This window comes from Crinia signifera, chromosome 3, assembly GCF_055691185.1.
Source record: "Crinia signifera chromosome 3, ASM5569118v1, whole genome shotgun sequence".
NCBI lineage: Eukaryota > Metazoa > Chordata > Amphibia > Anura > Myobatrachidae > Crinia > Crinia signifera.
The window spans coordinates 117458219-117481016 of record NC_139219.1 but is presented as its reverse complement, the minus strand read 5'-3'; the positions used below and the strand labels follow the sequence as shown (position 1 = coordinate 117481016).

Sequence of the window (22798 nt, the reverse complement as noted above, 5' to 3'; positions counted from 1 at the left end):
CAATAAAGAACTTCTTTCATAAATCTGGCTTTACAAAGGATTTCCCAGGAGGAGGAGTGGAGTCAAAACAAACTGCCTAAAAAGCCACAGGATCAATAATGAGGTGCTTTTCCATTGACAATTTAAAGTTAAATTGCGAACAGAAAGAGCACCCATCTGGCTTGCTAAGGATTTAAACAATAAGCTGTCTTCAGATACAGTAAATTTTAATGGTCTGTAATAATGAAGATTTCATCAGTGGCTCCTCCCAAAATAAAGTGCCATTCTTCTAATGCCAATTTAATGGCTAGTAACTCTTGATCCCACCAATGGTATCATGTTGTACCTCTGAAGAATTTACATAAAAATAATCCACAGGTATGAAGATGACCATTTGGGTTAGAACTGTGCCAACACCTGCAAAAGAAGTCTCCACTTCTAGAGTAAATGCAAGAGATACATCAGGTTGTCCTAAGACAGGAGCTGAGATTTACTTTTGCTTCAAGAGATGGAATGCCTCTATGTCTTCATCTGACCATTTAGTAGGATTAGCACCCTCTCAAGTAATGCTGTGCCACAATGTTTGGAAAAGTTTCGGATGAACTTCCTATATTAGTTTGCAAAACCCATGAATCTTTGAATGCTTCAAAGAGTAAAAGGTATTGGCTAGTCCTTAATTGCTTTAGTTTTTCAGGAGACATCTTGACACTGAAATGATGTATCTGAGAAAGCCTGAAGACACATTTTTCAGGCTTGCAAAACAAATTATTAGCACGTAGGTGACCCCCTCTCACCCATCAACGTTGTTCTTCCAAACTATTGGCAAAGATCAGTAGTCCAAGTACACGACAACATGATGATAAAGCAGATCATGAAAGATTTTATTCACTGTTGGAATACCACGGGAGCATAACTAAAGCCAAAAGGGCATAACTAAGTATTCATAGTGTGGGTGTTAAATGCCATCTTCCACTTGTCACTTTCTCTGATTTGGATCAAATTATAAACACCCTGTAAATCCAACTTTGTAAAAATTGTTGATCCACTGACACATCGAACAGATCTGTGATTTTCACAAAATAGAAACCTGCGCCTGCATTTGATGATGGTCTAAATTTTGGCTTTATTTTGTTTGATATATTCTGACATCACTATCTCGGGCAATGAAAGCAGGCAGATACTCCCAGGCAGATACTGCCGCTAGGCAGAGTCTTGTCTGGGAGGTGATCTATTGGACAATCACAAGGACAATGAAGAGGTAGAACATTTGCTCCGACTATATGAAGATAGTCAGTAAATTCCTCATATGGATGAGAAGGAGCATATGGAGATTTGGTTTTAGAACTCAATGCAGGCAAAACCTGGGAGGTATTCCAACTAATTTTCAGGTTGTGAAGAAAAAGCCATGGTAGACTAAGGAACGTGAAGCTTTGGATATTACTAGAAAACTTAAAAGTTCAGAATGGAGAACCCTTATGCAGAATGGTTGAGTTCTGAAGGCAATAGTGCCTCCTTGAATTCTACTACCGTCCACGGAAGTAAGATAAACTATATTAACAAGGGACCACCATTGTACAAGCTCAGAGGTAATAATACATACTGTAGTTACATAATTGTTGAGGTTAAAAAAGAGAGGTTAGGCCACAGTTTAACCTATATAAATGCTTTAGGATATCTTCCTATCTTTATTGATCATGGATTTATAAGCTAGAACTTCCAATGACTCAATGAATACAGCAACATTTTTCAGAATAAATACAGTGTGCTCAAAAGCTACCAATGAGTCCACTGTGGGACACAATGCAGTATGTCACGGGTTCTCAAACTATTTTGCTGTGGGACCCCATCAGACAATAAAATTTATGACAGGACCCCAACAAGTTACTGCAGAAGGTCATCACATTACATGTGTAGTCAGCAGACAGCACATACATGGCAGCATGGTGGAGGCACAACATGATGTGAGGAGTCTAATATTACAGACAATTCGACAGACTTTTCAGACTCCTTGAATAACTGACTAAAATAAGAAAAGTCATCAGCCTGATGATCAGCAACATGGAGTCACGACCCCATGCTGAGAATGTCAGGACCCACAGTTTGAGAACCGCTGCATATTTCATCAAAACATATCATCAGATAAGTTACCACAAAAACACACAAAGTTACCAGGTGATTCTTGGGCATGGATAATCATTATAAAAGCATATTGAATCTTTATCAATAGATACGTATTCATCGTATATGGTAACTGAAAAAAGGAAGAAAAAATGCTACAGTAGTACTGCTTTCACATTATATAAATATTCTTGCCAGGCAAAACAATGTCTATTTTTTGCCTGTTTTTTTTTTTTGGCAAATTCCATTTGCCTATTCAATCCCAGCGATGATTATTCGAATAGGCAAAAAATCCAGCATCAGGGGAAAACCATGTGTATCAGAGAAATTACTGCAAATTCACGTATTTTGGCGTCAGTTTTCCCCATCCTGATTCACCCCTTAAAAAGTGAAACATCTGCGAAAATAGACTCAAAAATAGGCCCGGGATTGAACACTTAAAAGGCGAATCTCGGCCATTTTTGCACATGAGAAAATTTCGGACGGGATTGAATACCACAATTTAAAGCAAATGACACAGTACAATTACGGGCAGTACGGATGGTGTAATGGTTAGCATTTCTGCCTCACAGCACTGAGGAGTATATTTTCCCCGTACTTGCATGGGTTTCTTCTGACATTCCAAAAATATACTATTATATTAATTGGCTCCTAACAAAATTTACCCTAGAAAGTGTGTATGTGCATGTACAGGTGATAGGGAATATAGATGGTAAGCTCCACTCGGGCAGGAACTGATTTGAATGTTCATATATTATCTGTAAAGCGCTGCGGAATATGTGTGCACGATATAAGAAACTGTTAATAAATAAATAATAAATAAAATTACATGTGGCCTACTATGGCAAGTAGACCATTATTGCAAGCGTGGGATGTCCTTTGGATGGCAATCCAGGAACTGCTGTATCTGCCTCTAGTGCTGATAAAATAGAAAGTGCTCCAAATAGCGTATTAAATTATTTAATGAATAAAAAAACAGATGCCAGGAGGACATACTGATGGTGGACAGTCATCAAAGCTTCCGAGGACACCTGGTGATATAAGATATTGTGCTTCATTTGTCTGCCTTTAATGTGTGGACAATTCAGCAGGGTGCGTACTCTTTTTGTTTTTGCGAAAACATTGTTATTGAATTTTTCAAGTCAAGTTTCCAATATAAACGAAAACCAATAAAGCATTGACTTTTTACATACAATTGAGTACGAAATGTTCTTTGGTAGAGGTGCAAGAAGAGACCAATCTATAGGACAATAAAAGGACCTCAACTTTTGTTTGGACCATAAAATTGTTCAGGAATGGGGGGATAGAAATAGGGAACGAGAAGATGGATTTGGGGAAAGAAAAAGGAGATGGGGATAGGGAAAACATAGTGGGTATAAATAAGAGAAAAAGTGTATCTGCATAAAGAAGGCACAGCCCTCAGTTTAAGAAGAGGGAAGAGGGGAGGGGGGGGGGGGGGGGCGGGGAAGCCGGCAAACCCAAAAAAATGCAATGGTGAAAGAAAAACAGTAAATTAGACATGTGTCAAAGGGGCCTCAGTTTGGAAGTGGGTTGTCCAAGGGGACCAAATTTTGATGAAAGAAGAAGTGGAATCGTGTAAGAATGCGGTGATCTTTTCAACTTTGTAAGTGGACCATATAGCATTGATTAGGGTCATTTTGGAGGGAGTTGTATGGCTTTTCCAGTTTTTGGCAATCAAGCACTTATTTGCGTTGAGGATATAATTGATCAGTTTTTGTGACGCAAGTTGGGATCGGTCTCAGCAAGAGGGAGAAAGAAAGAGAGGAGGGGATTTGTATGTTCAGCACCGACCTAATTAAATCATGAGTCTCCTACCAGAGGGGTTGGATGACTGGGCAGTTCCACCAAATGTGTAGGAAAGATCCTTCGTGGCCGCAAGATCTCCAACACTGGAAAGAGAAGGATGGGTAGATAGAGTGCAATTTGGTTGGTACCAAATACCAGCGGTAGTAGATTTTATATGCATTTTCTTGAACTCGTGTTGAGATCGAGCTTTTGGCTGTAGCTAATCAGATACTGGACCACGTATTTAGGCTGAGCTCCTCACCCAGGTCAGATTCCCAAGCAGTTTCGTGTTTTTCTTTTTGTGGTTGGTTAAAAGAAACGAGAATCTGGTAGATTGTTGATATGAGTTTTCTCATATTTTGGGACTGCAGAGGGATTCGAGGGGCGATCTTTTCAAGGAAGGGGATTACAAAAGTGGTGCAGCTGTAGATATTGATAGAAAATGGAGTGTGGAAAAGAAAATTTGGATCGGAGGGATTCAAAGTCAGGAAACAGAAGTGTAGGGGCGATGTCTAAAGGGAAGAGAATGTTATGTTTCGTCCAAGATTTGAATGTGTCTTTAGCAGTCCCTGGTGGAAAAGCTGGATTGTTCCAAAGTGGGGTTAATGAGGGGTGATGAGAACGCAGTTTGTAGAGTTTAGTGGAGAGATCCCAGACCTTAATAGTGTGACGGGTAGTAGGTAGCTGGGAGGTAAAGATGGGTCGGGAGGCGAGCGGGATCCATAGCAGGGAGTATAAAGAGTAGTGCGCGACGAAGGTTGCTTCAATGTGTGTCCAAACTCTCTGAGAGGGGGGTGCATGCCACAGTATTGAGGGAGCAATATGGACAGCTCTGTAATATTTAAGAATGTCCAGTATACCGGGACCTCCTGTAGGGTGTTTTTTTTTTGTAAAAGACGCAGTTTAACTCTGGGTTTTTTCCCAGCCCAAACAAAAGTACTAATATCCCTTTGGAGGTGCTTTAGAACCTTGACTGGGATGTGTATGGGGAGGGTTTGCCAGGTGTACAGAAGGCGGGGTAAAATCATCATTTTGATCGCTGCCATCCGAACTGTCCAGGATATGTATTGTGACCTCCAGGCAGAAAGATTTGACCTCATAGCGGCGAACAGTCTGGGAAAATTAACTGAGTAGATCTAGTCAGATAAATTCTAAGATATTTGATTTTATCAGGCTGCCAACGGAGTGGAAATTTTGCTTGAAGGATGGAAAGGTCGGCTGGAGCGATGTTAATGTCTAAGGCCTCTGATTTAGAAGTATTTATTTTATAATTGGAAAATGTACTATATATACTAATTTCAGAGAAAAGAGATGACAACGTGATTAGAGGATCAGTAAGAGTTAATATGACGTTGTCGGCGTATAGAGCGATTTTATGATTCGAATGACCTAAAGTGATGCCTTGAATGTTCAGGTCGTTCCGAATACGGGTGGCTAGGGGTTCCATAATTAGAGTGAATAAGAGCTGTGAGAGTGGACAACCTTGGCGTGTGCCATTTCTGATATTAAATAGAGCTGATTTAAGTCCATTCACCAGCACGGAGGCCAAGGGGTTGTTGTAAAGGGCTAATATGCCGTCTAGGAAAGGGCCTCCAAAACCCTTGTGAGTCAGAGTGCCATGAATGAAAGGCCAAGCCACCCTGTCAAAAGCCTTTTCGTCATCGAGAGCCACCACCAGGGCTGCCACCGAATGTTTATTGGCAACATGAATAAGATCTATAAGACATCTGGAGTTATCTGATGCTTGGGAATGAATCCTACTTGATCCGGATGGACCAATGTAGGTAGCAAGGGGGCTAGGCGATTAGCTAGCACTTTGGCGTAGAGTTTTAAATCAGAATTGAGTAGGGATATGGGGCGATAATTACCCATGCCCGATGGGTCTCTATCGGGCTTGGGAATAACTAGTATGTTAGCCCTGGTGGTGGCTGCGTCTAATGGGTGGCCTTGTAGAAGGGAGTTAAATAGAAGTGTGAGCATTGGGACAAGGGATGGGGCTAGTTTTTTATAATACAGATTGGTGAATCCGTCAGGGCCAGGAGCAGCTGAGCGACGCAGGGATTTGATAGCATCGAGGATCTCGTCAGAGGTGATGGGAGCGTTCAATGTCTCCATCTGAGACGAGGTCAGTTTGGGGAGTCGGCATGAGATCAAGTATTCATCCAGGGCCTCCTGGGCTGGTGGATGTAGTAGATTCGGGTGAGGCAAGGTTGTATAATTCTCAAAGAAGGAGCGGAATTGGGCCACCGTGGTGTCAGAGTTATATGTGATGGATCCGTCCGTGGATTTTAAGGACAGGATTCTATTTTTGGTCCGTTTGGCTCTAAGTTGACTGGCTAGTAAGGAGTCAGCTTTATTGGATTTTTCATAGAATTTTTGCTTCGCCCATAGTAGTGCTTGGGCGGCCCTGGATGAGAGGAGTTGGTTTAGTTGGCCTTTAAGTGCTAGGATTTTCAAGTACGTCTGATGGTTCGGGTGATTCTGATGGTCTTGGGTGAGAGAGGAGAGGGTAGCCTCTATTTCCTGAGTTTTTTTTCGGGTGGCTTTATTGTGAGCACTTGACAAAGTAATTAATTTGCCCCTAATTGTGGCCTTATGATCTTCCCAGAGAATGGACGGAGAGATGGCTGGAGTGTTATTTAGGGAGTAAAATTCCGAAATGGACGAGTTCAGGTCCAAAAGGATATCAGGTTTGAGGAGTAAGGAGTCATTAATACGCCATTGTTTTAGGGGAGGTTGTAAGGATGATCAAATGTTGATCTCTAAGGCTAGGTGATCCGATTATTGAATTGGTATCGTTTGAGCATCTATCAGATTTTGAGAGGAAGTGGAGTCTGTAAAACATATAATCAATTCGGGTATGGAGATTGTGTCGGGGGGGGGGGGGATGAGTGAAAACTGGCGTTGAGGGATAAAGCACTCTCCAGGAGTCATACAAGTTATGTCTTGCTAAGTGAGTGAGGAGGCGTTTCGAGAATCTGGCTTGGTTGGGTAACGATGAGTTGGAATGAGATCTATCTAGAGAAGGATGTATGGTGGCATTAAAATCTCCTCCAATAATTGTAAGGCAGGGCGAAAATTGCGCTAATTTAGAAAAAAAGGTGGAGTAGAGGGAGCTCTGCTGCGTGTTGGGAGCATAGACAGAGGCAAGAAGAATAGGTAAGTGGTTGAGTTTACCTGAGAGTATGATGAATCTACCTTTATCGTTTGAAATGGTATTTTCGATGCTAATTGGGAGATCACGGTGGATAAGAATGGCAGTACCTCTACGTTTGGCAGACATTGAAGAATAAAAGGCATGAGGAAATTTTCTGGAAGAGATTGACGGATGTGGTGGTTTGAAGTGGGTTTCCTGTAACATTGCGTCTGTTCATAAACTGTATGGCCATAGCTCTTTTCGTATGTGAATTGAGGCAGTTGACACTAAGGGAAATAATCTTTAGGTTCATGGAGGATCAACGAGTATGGAGCTGATAAGTTTAAAAGGATAGGTGCCGGCCTCCCCACCCCAGAACAAAGTAAGTGAGGATGGGGGGGGGGGGGGGGGGCGGGAGGCTGAAAAGGGAGGGGGTTGGGATGAGCTCTCTCAGAGTGGGAAAGGCTCTGGGTTTGGCTAGTAAGGCAGGGTCCATGAGGGGAGACAGGCAGGGACTGGAAGCATGTGAGTATCATAGGGATGTGTAACATGGAAATGGGAGGGAGGAGTGGTGTTACGATGGTGAAAAAGTAAAAGGCGAAGATGCTCTTAGGGCGGAGAAGAAAAGGTGTAATTGTAGTGGGTGTAACACCCGGGGGATAGAAGGGGGGTGAGAAGAGAGGGAGCAGCTGCATGGTGAGTGGAAAAGTAGAGATTATCAGATAAAACCGTTTAGGGATTATAAAATAGACACTCCCATCATATAACTGACAACAGTATTAGGACTAGGAAAATAGTCTATGTCCAACGTAAAATGGTGAGTTAGTCACACATAGCCGGGTTAAAGTAAAAACATGAAATAACATCAAGAATATATAAAACAACGGTTACTTATGGTAATTATCACAGTATTGAGGAACAACTGAGACACAGACCACAAGCAAAAGAAGAGAAACTTCAGTGAAAACAATCTGCTTTTCACTTCGGAATAGTATGCAATTCAACAAACATTACCTTCTATAACCCGACCATGGTTACTACATAGACTATGCTCAAATTATGACAATGCATGAATTTTTCTGAGAGCGAGTAGCAGGACGAAACTAAAGTATATTGAAGGTGCCTTGTGGAATTATCATGGGCTGAAGTGGGCTTGAGGTGTAGACTATCAGAGGAAGCCATATACACAAAGTGTAGAGGGTTAGGCCTTCGCCCCATTCAGGGGAGGGCGCTTGAAAGCTACAGCGATCTAGTGAAGCTTGTGGTTGAGACAAATCTGGAATTGTTTCAATGATACCAAATTTTTGGAGCAGTTCGAAGCCTTGAAGGGGTCTTGACTATATGAGTATTACCGTCTTTAGAGACTCTCAGTTGGAATGGGAATCCCCATCTGTATTGAATTGAATGGTTCCTGAGGGCTTTCGAAACATTAACCAAATCTCTTCTCTTCTTCAAAGTAACAGGAGACAAATCTTGAAAAATTTGTAATTGGGATTCCGCATAAGTGATCGATGTTGAAACCTCGTACCGCCGCCATTATTCTTTCTTTAGTAGTGTAGTAGTGGAATCTCAGGATTATGTCTCTGGGAGGTTGTGAAGGTTGGGGTTTTGCTCTTAGTGCGCGATCCAATAAGAGCTCAGATTTGGGGATACTAGGAACCAAATGCAGGAAGAGAGCTTCTAGATAGGGGTGTAAGTCGTCATTGGAAATTGTCTCGGGAATGTTCCAGATCCGTATATTGTTCCTTCTGTTTCTGTTCTTGAGATCCTCCACGTGGTCCTTGAAAGCGTCAAATTCGGACCTGATCTCTGATAACTCATGCTCGACAACAGTTTGATAATTGCAGACCTCGTCTAGCTTTTGTTCTAGAGCACGGGTGTCAAACACAAGGCCCGCGGGCCAAATCCGGCCCGCCAGACCTCGTCATGTGGCCCGCGCGAGGAGATAGCACGCAGGGGCAGTGTGTCTAAAACAGGAGTGCTGCGGGCCGCGTCCAAGTCCGCGGCCGCCTTACCTGTTCCTCCACTGTCAGCGGCCATGTTCCTGTAGGCACATATGTATGCGGCTACAGAAACATGGCCGCCGGCCTCCACGGCTACGTGGAGGAGGGCCCGGCCGCCTGTTCCCTCTGATGCCCGGCAGTGACAGACACTGGGTGGGGACGTCATGACGATGACGCCGCCCGCCCATGCATCTGTAGAGAAGTAGGAGCAGGCAGGGAAGCTGGACCGGGAGTCGGGGACAGTGTGGCCGCAGCAAGCAGTGAAGAAAAGCTGGAAGCCGCAGCAGCTGCAGGACAGACGGAGAAACAGTAAGTGAGGATGAGGATCACACTCACAATAAAAAATATATATATATCTGCTGTTTCCTGAGGTGTCCCTGTGTATAATAATAATGCCATGACACCACAGGCTGCTCCTCCTGTATAATCATTTATGTGTCATGGCGTTACTTTTATTATATTATACAGGGGAGCAGTCTGTGGTGTCATGGCATTATTATTATACAGGGGGAGCAGCCTGTGGTGTAATGGCATTAATTTTATATTATACGGGGGGAGCAGCCTGTGGTGTCATGGCATTATAATTATACAGGGGGACCTACAGATACAGCCGGCCCTTTGAGGGTGACCAAACTGCTGATGCGGCCCCCGATGAATTTGAGTTTGACACCCCTGTTCTAGAGTGTCAGTGCGAGAACATAGGTCAGCTATGTCCGATCTGAACTCAGCTAGTACTGTCCTCATTTCTGCTTGAATCGTCTTGGTGACAATTTTCACTACAGTATGTCTTTTGCAGAGAGAGTCATCTCAGGAGACAGTGTATCCTCCGTATTGGATGTTTCTTCAGGCCTAGGTGAGTTTCGATAGAGCTCCAGACTTTTCCCATGCCCGTAGGATTTTTGGCTTTGCGATGTTTGAATTTTGGCGGCCTTTCTGTGACATAGTGAAACTTCAGATGATGACCTCTTTAGGATACAAGCGAGGTTGGCCCGTTGGAAAAAAGTAGGGGTTGGGTGTCCCGTATATAGAAGTAGTATCTTTTGCAGAAGAGTTAACATGAAATGGCGAGCATCTCTGTGTGCGATGAATCCCTCACATATCTCGAATTACAACTGGCTCATATTACTTCTGACGTCGATGATAAAGGGACAGTGTCCACTTGATCGGCTGCCAGGAGAGGGTTCAAGATGTAGACACTGAGTGTTCGGGATAGGCGGAGCCAGGAAAATGACAGTAGCAGTGATTGTTTAGGGTAGGGGATCAGGTTTAGCAGGCCAGAGCCCTCAAGGGGCGATGGGGTTCAGACTGCAAGAGATGGAGGGACATGGGAGGAGTACTGTTTCCCTCGACTGTTAGAGGATAGTTGGCCCACTCTGATTGCACAGGAATGTTTGTATGATGTCTCTACTGAGGACTCATAGCTGACACCATAAGAGAGCGTCAGAGACGATGAGCGAGAGAAGCAGGTCAGTAATGTGGTGTAATCTCCCTCAATGGCAGCCGAGCCACGCCCCCAGCAAGATGTTGGTATTGTGGAGCTAGCAATTGTAATGAACCCAAGTCAGATACCTGGTGGTCCCGTAGTGAGGAGGTCCCGCAGTGAGGAGAAGGCCATCCCACAATAACACAGATGGCCTGGGCCTTCAATATAAATACCTGCACTGAGTTGTGGGCTGCAGCTATAAATCAAAGGTGACCACTTCAGGGCTCCAGACTCCGGGCTCCCCAGGCACATATAGAGGGCACAGAAACAGGTAGATGTTGTAGAGCTGCTCTCTCTGCAAGGGAGTCAGTCCAAGATGGCCGCCGCCTATGAGGTGATGAGGAATGGCTTCCTGTGTACCCCCGCTGGTGTTAGGGCTCCAGGGCGCTGGAGGAGCCCCCCAGGTAGCGGGACACTTAGAGGGGGTCAGGGAGAAGGGTGCCGATGAGAACCGGCTTTTATCAGAGCACAGGCAGGAGCTAGTGCGTCCTGCTCCTTTCTCGTCCAGGCCACGCCCCCAGGGTGAGTACTCTTTTATATTCTTTGTGCAGGTTTTTTTTTTTTTAATTATTATTCAAATACTTCAATACACTACTACATTTGGAACCAAATGACATTTCTTCCCCCTTGAGATTATGGTCTACTTAACATAGATTTAACATTAAATTAAGAATACACTTTTAATACGATTATCCACAGCCATGAAGTGCCTGGTAACCATGTTGGTTTTTAGGATAACTTATGAATGTTATGTTCAATACTGGTCTACTATTATATACAATAATATGGTTTTATTTATTTATAATTTATGGATATTATTCTTTTCTAAAAATGTGTCTAAACCTTTTCTTAAAGAGATCAACTGAGTTTGCCATCACAACCTTTTTCAACAGACTCTTCCATAGTTTAATAGCCCTAACTGTAAAGAATCTTTCCTTCATAAGGTATGAAACCTCCTCTGCCCTAACCGTAGGGGGTGCCCTCTCTTGTCCTGTGCTCAGTCCTCATAGTAAACAGATCACATTACAGTTCTCTGTATTGACCCCTGATGTATCTGTATATGTTAATCATATAAAGTGCAGGGTTCCTGTAGCCAATTGAATCTAGCAGTGCACACAAATAGGTACAGGGTAACTTGCCCCTAAGAAATTCTTTACATATGGTTACATTTTACATATTGTTAAAAAAAGTAATAGGGCCAACACACATGCCTGCATTTTCTAAGCGACTTTTCTTAGTTTGGCAAAGTCGACTAGAAAATGCCTCTACATCGGTGTGTGTGTAGGGGCTATAGCAACAGCAATGCGCGTCCCTACGCGTCGCTGTCCGAGATTGATGAGCAGAGTCCATCAATATCAGCATCGCCAGTGTTCTCTCACAGGAGAACACTGGCGCTTTTCAGCTTGTGTAGCACACAGAGCTGATAGCTTGCTCTGTGTGTGGGCTGTCAGCTCTGTGTGCTGAGTGACAGCGGCACAGCACTGCCTGACCTAGCATAGCTAGGTGGCGCTACACACATTGCTATGTGTGTAGGGCCTTTAAGATGTAGGCTTAAAAAAGCAACTTTTCTTTATTTTCTTTAAATTAAAAATAAATGATCTTTCCATATTTATGAGGAAGGCACAATGGTATGATTAGCTGAACCAAATAAGCCATCTCATTGGTAGGTGGCCAGTGAATGGGAATGAAAGGAACAGTGCATAACTCAACCTTTGCATAATCTGCTGACATTACTCATTGCAACACAAATCTGTTAATATGAGAGTGTGGACCGATGCCATACCGATGCCATATAAGTGTGACATTTTAGGTCACTGCAGTAATATCTGCATAGGTTCAGTAAGGAGTTACAGGAGCATGCTTACTATGCTCAGGAGATGTGTATAACACCATCAGACTGTCAATATTTTACTTGCTAGTACAGGTTGACTAATTTACAATGGATTAGACCAAAAAAGTAGCCTCACAATAAAACTAATGAATGCTGTATTCTTTTTATAATTAAAAATAGTTGTATATACTATGAAAATAAAATAAATAAAAGTTTTTACTGCCTTGAATGTGGTTGTAGCTTAGTTCACAATCGTAGTGAAAGCTTAAGGGGCCGTTTGTAGCTTTCAGTTGAGGAAAATACATAGGAGCTATGTAAAAATGCATTTTTCCGTGATTAGAAACTTTAATTTGAAATCAAATTTGCAAGAGAAAATTGAACTATACATTAATTTGCTTAATAATAATAATAATAATAATAATACTATATAAAGAGTACACATCAATCCAATAAAATGTATTCTATTCATAGTAACTTTTACCAAGTAAAAATAAAAGGTGAGAAAGAAATACATGCTAAAAGCATACATACAGCCTTCATGAAGTATATGGAGAAGCAAGGTGTGGTAGCCAAAACCAACAGTACTTTATTTTTTTCAATTCAACATATGTTGATTTATTTAAAATAGGAAAAAAAAGATACATAATTTAAGTGGCTTAAGGAAAAGAAGATTTTGAGAAATTAATTGGAAAAGATATTCATGGATCTTAAATTATTTACCAAATAGTGGCAGAAACGGAAATCACAAATTAGAGAAAAGTCTATAATCACCAAGGTGATAGAGGTAGTAAAGAATATTCTGACTGGTCACACATATTTACACTGTACCTTTGGAAATGCTCTGGTGGAGGAAACTTGGTTTATTTGATATAGGAGGGGCCTGGCCTGTTTTGTTACCAGTACTGTTGGCATTGGCTGTTGATGGCTGGAATGAGTTTGAAAGAAAGATGCCATCAGACACAGGACGAGGCTGGCGTGCAGCAGGCAGTTGTGGCTTATATGAAGCTGGAAGGAGGTCACCATAAGACTTTCTTGTGCTGGAGTACTTATCTTGACCTGCTAGGTTTGTGTCTTCCTCATCATCAGTGTATGCAACAAACTTGGCAGTGTAAATGGTGTCAGGGGAGAGGGCCTGTGTTTTGAGGTAAGAAGTGTTTCGTTGAGGTGGGGGAGGCGGAGCATTTGACGAAAGGGGTGGGAGCTCATATTCCCGTGGAAGTGGAGGTCTGCACAGACCAGACTCTTCAGGCTCTAGCAATCTCCGCTCTGCCTCCTCATGTTGCCTGCGCCTTTCTGCTTCCAATCGGTTGTAGTACTCCTCTTCCTGCCTCCTCTGTTAGCCAAAAATAAATAATGTAATTAAGCATTTGCAAAAAAAATCTCTCTGTCTGTGTATATATACATATATATTTATATATATATATATATACATATATATACACATATCTATCTATCTATCTATCTACATACATATCTATCTATCTATCTATCTATCTATATATATACATATCTATCTATCTATCTATCTATCTAGATAGAGTGAGAGAGACATACAATACATAAAAAATGTATCTGTAAAGGTGGAGACACAATATAACTGTCTGGTTAGAAAACAAAATCTAGTAATGTCTTGTAACAAATAATCAACCATTTGCTGCCCAAAGCCAGAAAAAAAGGCAAAAAAATGCTATTTGAATAAATTGGTTAAAGCAAATAGATTTACATTTTTCTACATTAAATTTTTGATCTTATTCCAGTGCCTGGGAACAGGGGCGGATCCAGGATAAAATTACAGGGGGGGCACCGTGATAAAAGAGGGTTTAGGTGGGGGGGGGGGCGGTGTTAGTGGTGCCAGTGTACATGCTAAGAGAGCGGCAGAGAGAGGGTGGGAATGGGATTAAAAATAGGCCCTGGCATTTAAAGTACGCAGGCCCACCATGGTGACAAAAGTGAAGGATGTAGTTTTGCGCGGGCCAAAGGCGCGCTCCGGAAAATGTGGTGTGGCCACTCAAAAGGGGGCATGTCCTTGAGTGTAGTGTACAACACCATATATAACTTCTACACATTATGCAACAAAATACTAGACCCCATTATACTTGCCCCTTACACATGATGCCAAATGGAATGAGCCAAAATTCACATAATGCCACACGGATTGAGCCTAAATTCAAATAATGCCCCATGGATTGAGTCAAAATTCACATCAAGCCACACGGATTGAGCCAAAATTCACATAATGCCACATGGATTGAGCCAAAATCCAAATAATGCCACATGGATTGTGTCAAAATTCACATAATGCCACACGGATTGAGCCAAAATTTTCAAAATAACACACGTATTGAGCCAAAATTCACATAATGCCAAATGGATTGAGCCAAAATAAACATAATGCCACACGGATTGAGCCAAAATTCACATAATGCCACACGGATTGAGCCAAAATTCACATAATGCCACACGGATTGAGCCAAAATTCACATAATGCCACACGGATTGTGACAAAATTCACATAATGCCACACGGATTGAGCCAAAATTCACATAATGCCACACGGATTGAGCCAAAATTCACATAATGCCACACGGATTGAGCCAAAATTCACATAATGCCACACAGATTAAGTCAAAATTCACAATACGTTTCATAAACAGGAACATTGTCCACCAAAGGCGCGCATTAAACATTTACACCATAATGTCGATTAAACGTTAAGTTACACACCATTATATCCATTATGTATTATGTCAAACACCATAATGCCTATTAAAAATTATGCTACATAAGTGCTGCTTATCTACATGCTCATTGCCAGAGATTCCATGCTCATTGCCATGTGGGATTACATGCTCATTGCCAAGGGGAATACATGCTCGCGGTAAATGGGGGACAGCCACCAGGCAGAAGTGATAGCCACTGACAGTGGCAGAGCCTGGCTGTATTCAGAGCACTGCAGGTCCAGGCTATTTGAAATAATACCCCTTTCACACCAGAAAATGCATTCCTAGGTTGGCCCCTTTTACACCAGCCTAGTCCCTGCATTTTCTTGTGTGAGGGGGGGAGAAAACCACCCCTCCCCCCCTTTAAGCAGTTATCTTATTTAACCGGCTATATCTTCAGAACCAACTGATCCATTTACATGAGACAAGTATCATATTGAAGAACTTTTGAGTGGGCTTTGAATGATGTTGGTCCCGTGAAACTGGAACGTTTGGTTCCAGAGTAATCTGCCCTCAAAGAACATGAACAGCCATGAAATTACATTTCAAAAATAAAAGAATTAGTTTACACGTAATATCTCTGGAAGCGATTGACCGATATGGACCAGCCTGGTATCATATTGAAGGCCCAGCGATTTGGAATTTAATGGGATCAACCACAAGCTTCTGTGATGCCAGGGGAGGAACTGGCAGCCGTCGGAACCGGGTGGGGGTCAGAATTGACGGGTCCCAGATTATCCTATGGGGAAAAAACGCTACAGCTTTGCCAGGCGATATCTCTGGTTCCCGGGGGGCTAGAGACACGGGGCTGGGCTCGTTGAAAAACCCTGGTCCTCAGCTACAAAATAAATGACAGGGGGTGCCCCCCCCCCTGAATCCGCCACTGCCTGGGAACAAGGTTACAGTATAGATTATAGACAAAGTCTAGGTTGACTGTCACTAGGTCGACAAGCTTATGTTCAACATGTCGACCTTACATGAGTTTTTTGTGATTTTTTGGCATCTATGTAATCGTGATAAAGTATCATATATATGTACCGCTTCGCTCTGTACACTATTCTATTAAAACTCTATGGCTACTTAGTAAAGTATGAAAAACCACCTCTTTTTGAAAAAATCACCAAAAACTCAGGTTGACCTTGCCAATGTTGACAATAAGCTTGTGTCGACTTTTTGGCAGGGTCGATCTAAGGTATGTCAACCATTTATAGGTGTCGAGCTAGTCACTGTGGTCGACCCAGACCAGGGATGTCCAAAGTATGGCCCTCCAGCTGTTGCGAAACCATCATGCCTTGCAACAGTTTTGCTATTAGGGATTGCTAAACCTATTGCAAGGCATACTGGGATGTGTAGTTTTACAATTGCAAAGGAGAAGAAAAAGAGGACTCTCTTTGTGGGGCACTCTTAAATATGTCAATATGCTTTTTAAAACGTAACTTTTATTAATTTTATATTTAAGATAAGTGGGACAAATGGGCCTGTCATATAAAAATAGATTAAATTAAATCCTTCCTGTGCCCCTTATGCAGTGAGCCTTTACAATATATGCTATGCCCTTGGGGGTACATTAATTGGTAGGACGGGTTATTCCCATCTGGGGGTCTTGAATATATATACTGTGTTCCCAGTGTGGCCGAAGCTCTATTATCTGGGGATCGTTTGGAGGCAAAAGTTTATTTTTATAGAATCCTGTATTGGGTAATTAAGGGGTGTATTCCCTGTTGGTCATAAAGGATTCTAAATAATACTGATGAGGGTAAGATTCCCTCCAAGAAAGAGACTGCTTATTAATTACTTATTAGGTTAATGCATAGGATATTTCTTTAATCCCATCAGTATAAAATACCCGCCGGTATCAGGCTAGACTCAGACCCAGACGGTGCTCTGGCACATAACTCTGAGCCCTGACGGAAAACTGACTAACAGATTGAATTATTATATGACCTTTCCTGGTATTTTGTATGAAGAGAAGGGTTGGACAGACAGACACTGTTACTACCCAATGTCATCCACTTTAGGACTAGGTACTTCTTTGGTCCTCTAAACTAAACAATACTGTGATACTACATGTACCAGGTATTGACGTAGAGCAGAAAGTACTTAAATCATTGATCACTCAATAGGAATACACTGTGAAATTCCTGTGATCTGCGCATATAGCTGACAAATACTACAATATGCTTTTTGGTCACCCAATAGTAGCATGTGGTTAATTATGTGATCATAGACCTAAGTGTCATTTGCTTGTATAACAGGAACACACTGTTGAGCACATGCGATTTGTTGACTGTGATCTTTTTCTTTGACTTAAAATACATGCCTGTCTTTTTAAGGACACTTATTAAGTAGATGTGATAATTGAATGATAACTTAGAATATCATAACAAACTGGATACTGAGAGCAAGACATTGTTGCAAAATGCATGCTCAACTATAAAGAAAAGTTAAATGTTGCAATTTGCCAATTGTCTCACGCGCACCTCAATCTCCGTCGGCGGGAACCCTGTCCGTCTCCTCTTCAGGGAGACGGACAGGGTTGGGGGGGGGGGGTGTGTGTGCGGGCAGGCAGCGGTGACCCGGGGTAAGCGCTGTCGGAAGGGGACGTGCGCACCTCTCATGCGCGCGCGTCCCCTTCTCGCTATAGACATGGCGCTGGCGGGGGATGGCGTCGCCATTGCCATCCCCTGCAAAGATGGGACCTGCCCCATCTGTATCTGCATAAATATTGTTTTACATTTGATAAAAAGAGGTACAACAAGATAACCCTGACACCCGAACAGGGTACTGCTCCATTATTTTCGGTAATCAATAAGCAGTCTCTTTCTTGGAGGGAATCTTACCCTCATCAGTATTATTTAGAATCCTTTATTACCAACAGGGTAATATGTTATATGTCAATATGTTATTTAAAACGTAACTTTTATTAATTTTATATTTAAGATAAGTGGGACAAATGGGCCTGTCGTATAAAAATAGATTATATTAAATTAAGTCCTTCCTGTGCTCCTTATGCAGTGACCCTTTACAATATATGCTATGCACTTGGGAGTACACTAATTGGTAGGAAGGGTTATTCCCATCTGGGGGGTCTTGAATATATACTGTGTTCCCAGTGTGGCTGAAGCGCTATTATCTGGGGATCGTTTGGAGGCAAAAGTTTATTTTTATAGAATCCTGTATTGGGTAATTAAGCGATGTTACAATATATGCTATGCACTTGGGGGTACACTGATTGGTAGGAAGGATTATTCCCCTCTGGGGGTCTTTAATAGATACTTACCCAATACAGGATTCTATAAAAATAAACTTTTGCCTCCAAATGATCCCCAGATAATATAGCTTCGGCCACACTGGGAACACAGTATCTATTCAAGACCCCCAGAGGGGAATAACCCTTCCTACCAATTAGTGTACCCCCAAGTGCATAGCATATATTGTAAAGGCTCACTGCATAAGGGGCACAGGATGGACTTAATTTAATTTAAACTATTTTTATACGACAGGCCCATTTGTCCCACTTATCTTAAATATAAAATTAATAAAAGTTATGTTTTAAAAAACATATTGACATATTTAAGAGTGCCCCACAAGGAGAGTCCTCTTTTTCTTCTCCTTTGCCATTGTTTATATACCCAGTTCGGGTGATAGACACCATTTTCGAGAATTGGTTACAGGCTACCCAGGCCGTCCCCCACCACAGGTGAGACTAGGTCTCACTTGACCTCTCTCACCCTAGGTGGGCAAGAACCTTGTGCGGTATCCAAAAACCACACTTTTATATGTGTAGTTTTAGAACAGCTGGAGGGCCATAGTTTGGACATGCCTGACCTAGACATTGTCTATCCAATGAATGGATACCATTAGAAATTGGTCAATTGTCATTTGCTCCTATACATTACCAGATTTTTGTTCTGAAAGAAGGAATAAACAGATGATCTTATATTTTATATCCAGCATTACACATTAGGAAAGCTCAAACAAAACAATAGATATTTTGAAAACACATTCTGTTGGCTGATGAAAAGCCACATGCACAAATACAAAGTGTCAACTAATAGGTATTAAATTAAACATGGGAATTGATTGCTTACACCTTCTTTCTAGTCTCTCAAAGGCAGTACAAATGAAGTAACTCCATCTGCCAGAAGGGCAGGATAACACTCCATAGATTTAGCAAATCAGACTTTTGCAGCTTTCCCTTAAGGGACTCTGGGGTACATTTATTAAGCTCGGTGAAGTGATAAAGTGTCTGATCTTTATCACAGGCCAATGAGCTCCTACCTGTCATTTTTCAAACCAAGCCTGTAACTTCACAGTTAGGAGCTGATTGGCCAGTGATAAAAAACAGAAACTATCAATTCACCAAGCTTAATAAATCTACCTCTCTGCCTCTAACTATCTAAGGTATTTAACTTTGACTTCCTGACCCTCTCCTTCAGGGAGAAAATACTCTGTTCCTGGACTTCCTTTGTAATGTATGATTACCATCAACTGCGGGGAGCTAGTTAATTGATAAGAAAGGTGTTTTACATACATTACCAGGGAAGTCCAGGAACAGAACATTTTATCCTGTGGTGTGTAGGAATGTTCAGTGAGAGAGTGGTGATGGAACTCAGGAAAAGATTTGTGTGTACATTATGCTTTCTTTTTGGAATGATTTTTTTGCACCCAAATAGGGCAGGCTGCCAGATTCAGGGCCAGATGTGATAAGATAGAGAAGTGATAATCGATAAGAAGGAGAGCGATAAAGTATCAGCCAATGCACCAACCAAGCTTATACGTAAATCGGTCTATTCAGGTTTACTGATATTGGGGTAGATGTATTAATCCTGCTGAAATGATAAAGGGGTGATAAAGTGGCCGGTGATAATGCAGCAGCCAATCAGCTATTAACTGTCAGATTACAGGCTGTGTTTGAAAAATGACAGTTAGAAGCCGATTGAATGGTACTTGGTCATTTTCTGTTTTATCACATTTTGAAGCTTATTAAATCTGTCCCTCAAAATGGTGCTGGTTATTAAATGGAGAAGGTCTTTCTTGCCAAAGTGTGTAGCTCTGCATACAGGAAATAAAAATAAATTCTTCATCTTCATTTTCTGTATCCCTTTCAGTATGTACAACTTTATGGGACATACCTTAATCCAGAATGGTTAGGCATGCAAACCAGTACATCATGACATGAAATGTGTGTGAACAGGGGCCTTATTCTAGTTCACTCTTTCTGACAAAATCCTTCTTAGATGGACAAAACCATGTGCACTTGCAGGGGGGCAGATGTAAAATGTGCTGAGAGAATTAGATTTGGGTGAGTTATTTTGTTTCTGTGCAGGGTAAATACTGGCTGCTTTATTTTTACACTGCAATATAGATCTCACTTTGAAGTAAAACCCCACCCAAATCTAATTCTCTCTGCACAAGTTACATCTGCAATGCACATGGTTTTGTCCATCATAAGGTGTATCTTGCCAGACGCAAAGAGGCTAAGAAAGTGATCAGGCGTGCCAAGGCACAAGCTGAGGAGAAAATGGCTCAGTCGGTAGATAAAGGAAACAAAACTTTTTTAAGTATATAAGTGAAAGGAGAAAATCAAATGGAGGAATAATAAGACTGCGGACAGACACTGAGGATTTGGTGGAGGGAGACAAGGCAATTGCAGATTGTCTAAATAATTACTTTTGCTCCGTATTCACTATAGAAGGAGAAGGGAAGGGACCACAGTTAAGTTGCAAGGACAGTCATAAAAATAAGGTAGATGGAACTATATTTACTAAGGAGAAAGTCCTAACAGAACTTTCAAGACTGAAAAAGGATAAATCAATGGGGCCAGACGGAGTGCATCCAAGGATACTAAAATAACTAAAAGATGTGTTGGTAGCGCCATTAACAGATTTATTCAGCAAAAAAGTTGGCCTTTAAGAAATTTAAGCAGACGCAGAAGAATGAGGACAAAGAGGTGTATCTTGTTAGACAGAAGGAGGCTAAGAAGGTAATCAGATGTGCAAAAGCACAGGCTGAAGAGAAAATGGCACAATCAGTGGGTAAAGGGGGGGAAACTTTTTTTAGGTATATAAGTGAAAGGAGAAAAACAAAAAGTGGAATAATAAGACTAAAGACAGAGAGTGGAAGTTTTCTTGAGGGGGACAATGTAATAGCAGATAATATTAATAATTATTTCTGCTCAGTATTCACTGCTGAAAGAGGGGGGAAGGGGCCACAATTAAGTTGCAAGTATAGTCAGAAAACTGAGGGAGAAACAAGTACATTTACAGAGGAGAAAGTCCTCACAGAACTCTCAAAACTGAAAGTGGATAAATCAATGGGGCCAGATGGGATACATCCAAGGATACTAAAAGAGCTCAAAGGGGAGCTGGTAAAACCAATAACAGAATTATTCAACCAGTCACTAGCTACTGGAGTAATCCCAGAGGACTGGAAAACAGCAAATGTAGTCCCACTGCACAAAAGTGGAAGCAAAGAAGAGGTAAGCAACTATCGACCAGTGAGCCTTACATCAGTAGTAGGGAAATTGATGGAAACACTCTTAAAAGAAAGAGTTGTAGAATATCTCAAAACCAGCAATTTACAGGATCCAAAACAGCATGGGTTTACTGGGGGAAGATCATGTCAAACAAATCTTATTGACTTTTTTGACTGGGTGACTAAAGTAATAGATCAAGGTGGGGCTGTAGATGTAGCTTATCTAGACTTAAGTAAGGCTTTTGACACTGTCCCACATCGCAGACTGTTAAATAAACTTGAAAGCTTGGGATTGGATTCTAAGATAGTTGAATGGATAAGAGCATGGTTGCAGGACAGAAAACAGAGAGTTGTAGTAAACGGAGTACAGTCAAAGGAGGGAAAGGTTACTAGTGGAGTACCCCAGGGATCTGTACTTGGACCAGTGCTTTTTAATATCTTTATTGGTGATATTGCAAATGGAATTGAGGGTAAAATGTGCCTTTTTGCAGATGACACAAAGGTATGCAACAGGGTAGACACACCAGGAGGGTAAAACAAATGATTGATGATCTACAGTAGGTAGATTAGAGGAATGGTCAAGAGCATGGCAACTACAGTTTAATGCCAAAAAATGCAAAATCATGCACTTGGGTTGCAAAAATCCAAAGACTAAATATAGTATAAATGGCACTATAATGGAAACTACTGAGGAAGAGAGGGATCTAGGTGTCACTATTTCAGGGGACTTAAAGGCAGGTAGGCAATGTAACAAAGCAATGAAGAAGGCAAGTCAGATGCTTGGTTGCATAGGGAGAGGTATCAGCAGTAGAGAGAAAGAAGTAATAATGCCACTGTATAGGTCATTGGCACGACCTCATCTAGAGTATTGTGTTCAGTTCTGGAGGCCATATCTCCAGAAGGATATAAATACATTAGAGACTGTACAAAGAAGGGCAACTAAAATGGTGCATGGCCTACATCACAAAACGTACCAGGAAAGACTAAAAGATCTTAATATGTATACTTTAGAGCAGAGAAGGGAAAGGGGGGACATGATAGAAACTTTCAAATATATCAAGGGTTTTAACAAGGTACAGGTGAGAGACATTCTTCACAGGAAGAGGAGCAGCAGAACACGAGGACATGCACTGAAACTAGAGGGAGGAAGATTCAGGGGAAATTTGAGGAAGAATTACTTCACAGAAAGAGTAGTAGATAAGTGGAATAGCCTCCCATCAGAGGTGGTAGAGGCAAATACAGTAG

At 41.7% G+C, this 22798-nt stretch overlaps 1 protein-coding gene across 12 annotated transcripts in view; it reads right to left on the bottom strand.

The window, feature by feature from the left end:
* Positions 1-22798, bottom strand: part of AFDN (afadin, adherens junction formation factor) — a 723489-nt gene that overhangs the window by 18104 nt on the left and 682587 nt on the right. For 10 of the 12 annotated variants that reach the window (XM_083176399.1, XM_083176400.1, XM_083176405.1 and 7 more), the window contains one exon: positions 13185-13689. The exons of 1 other annotated variant lie outside the window; for it this stretch is intronic. In XM_083176399.1, the coding sequence (XP_083032525.1) occupies positions 13185-13689 (505 nt within the window). The remainder of the gene's footprint in view (positions 1-13184; positions 13690-22798) is intronic. One more of the 12 variants, XM_083176408.1, reaches the window with a different exon arrangement.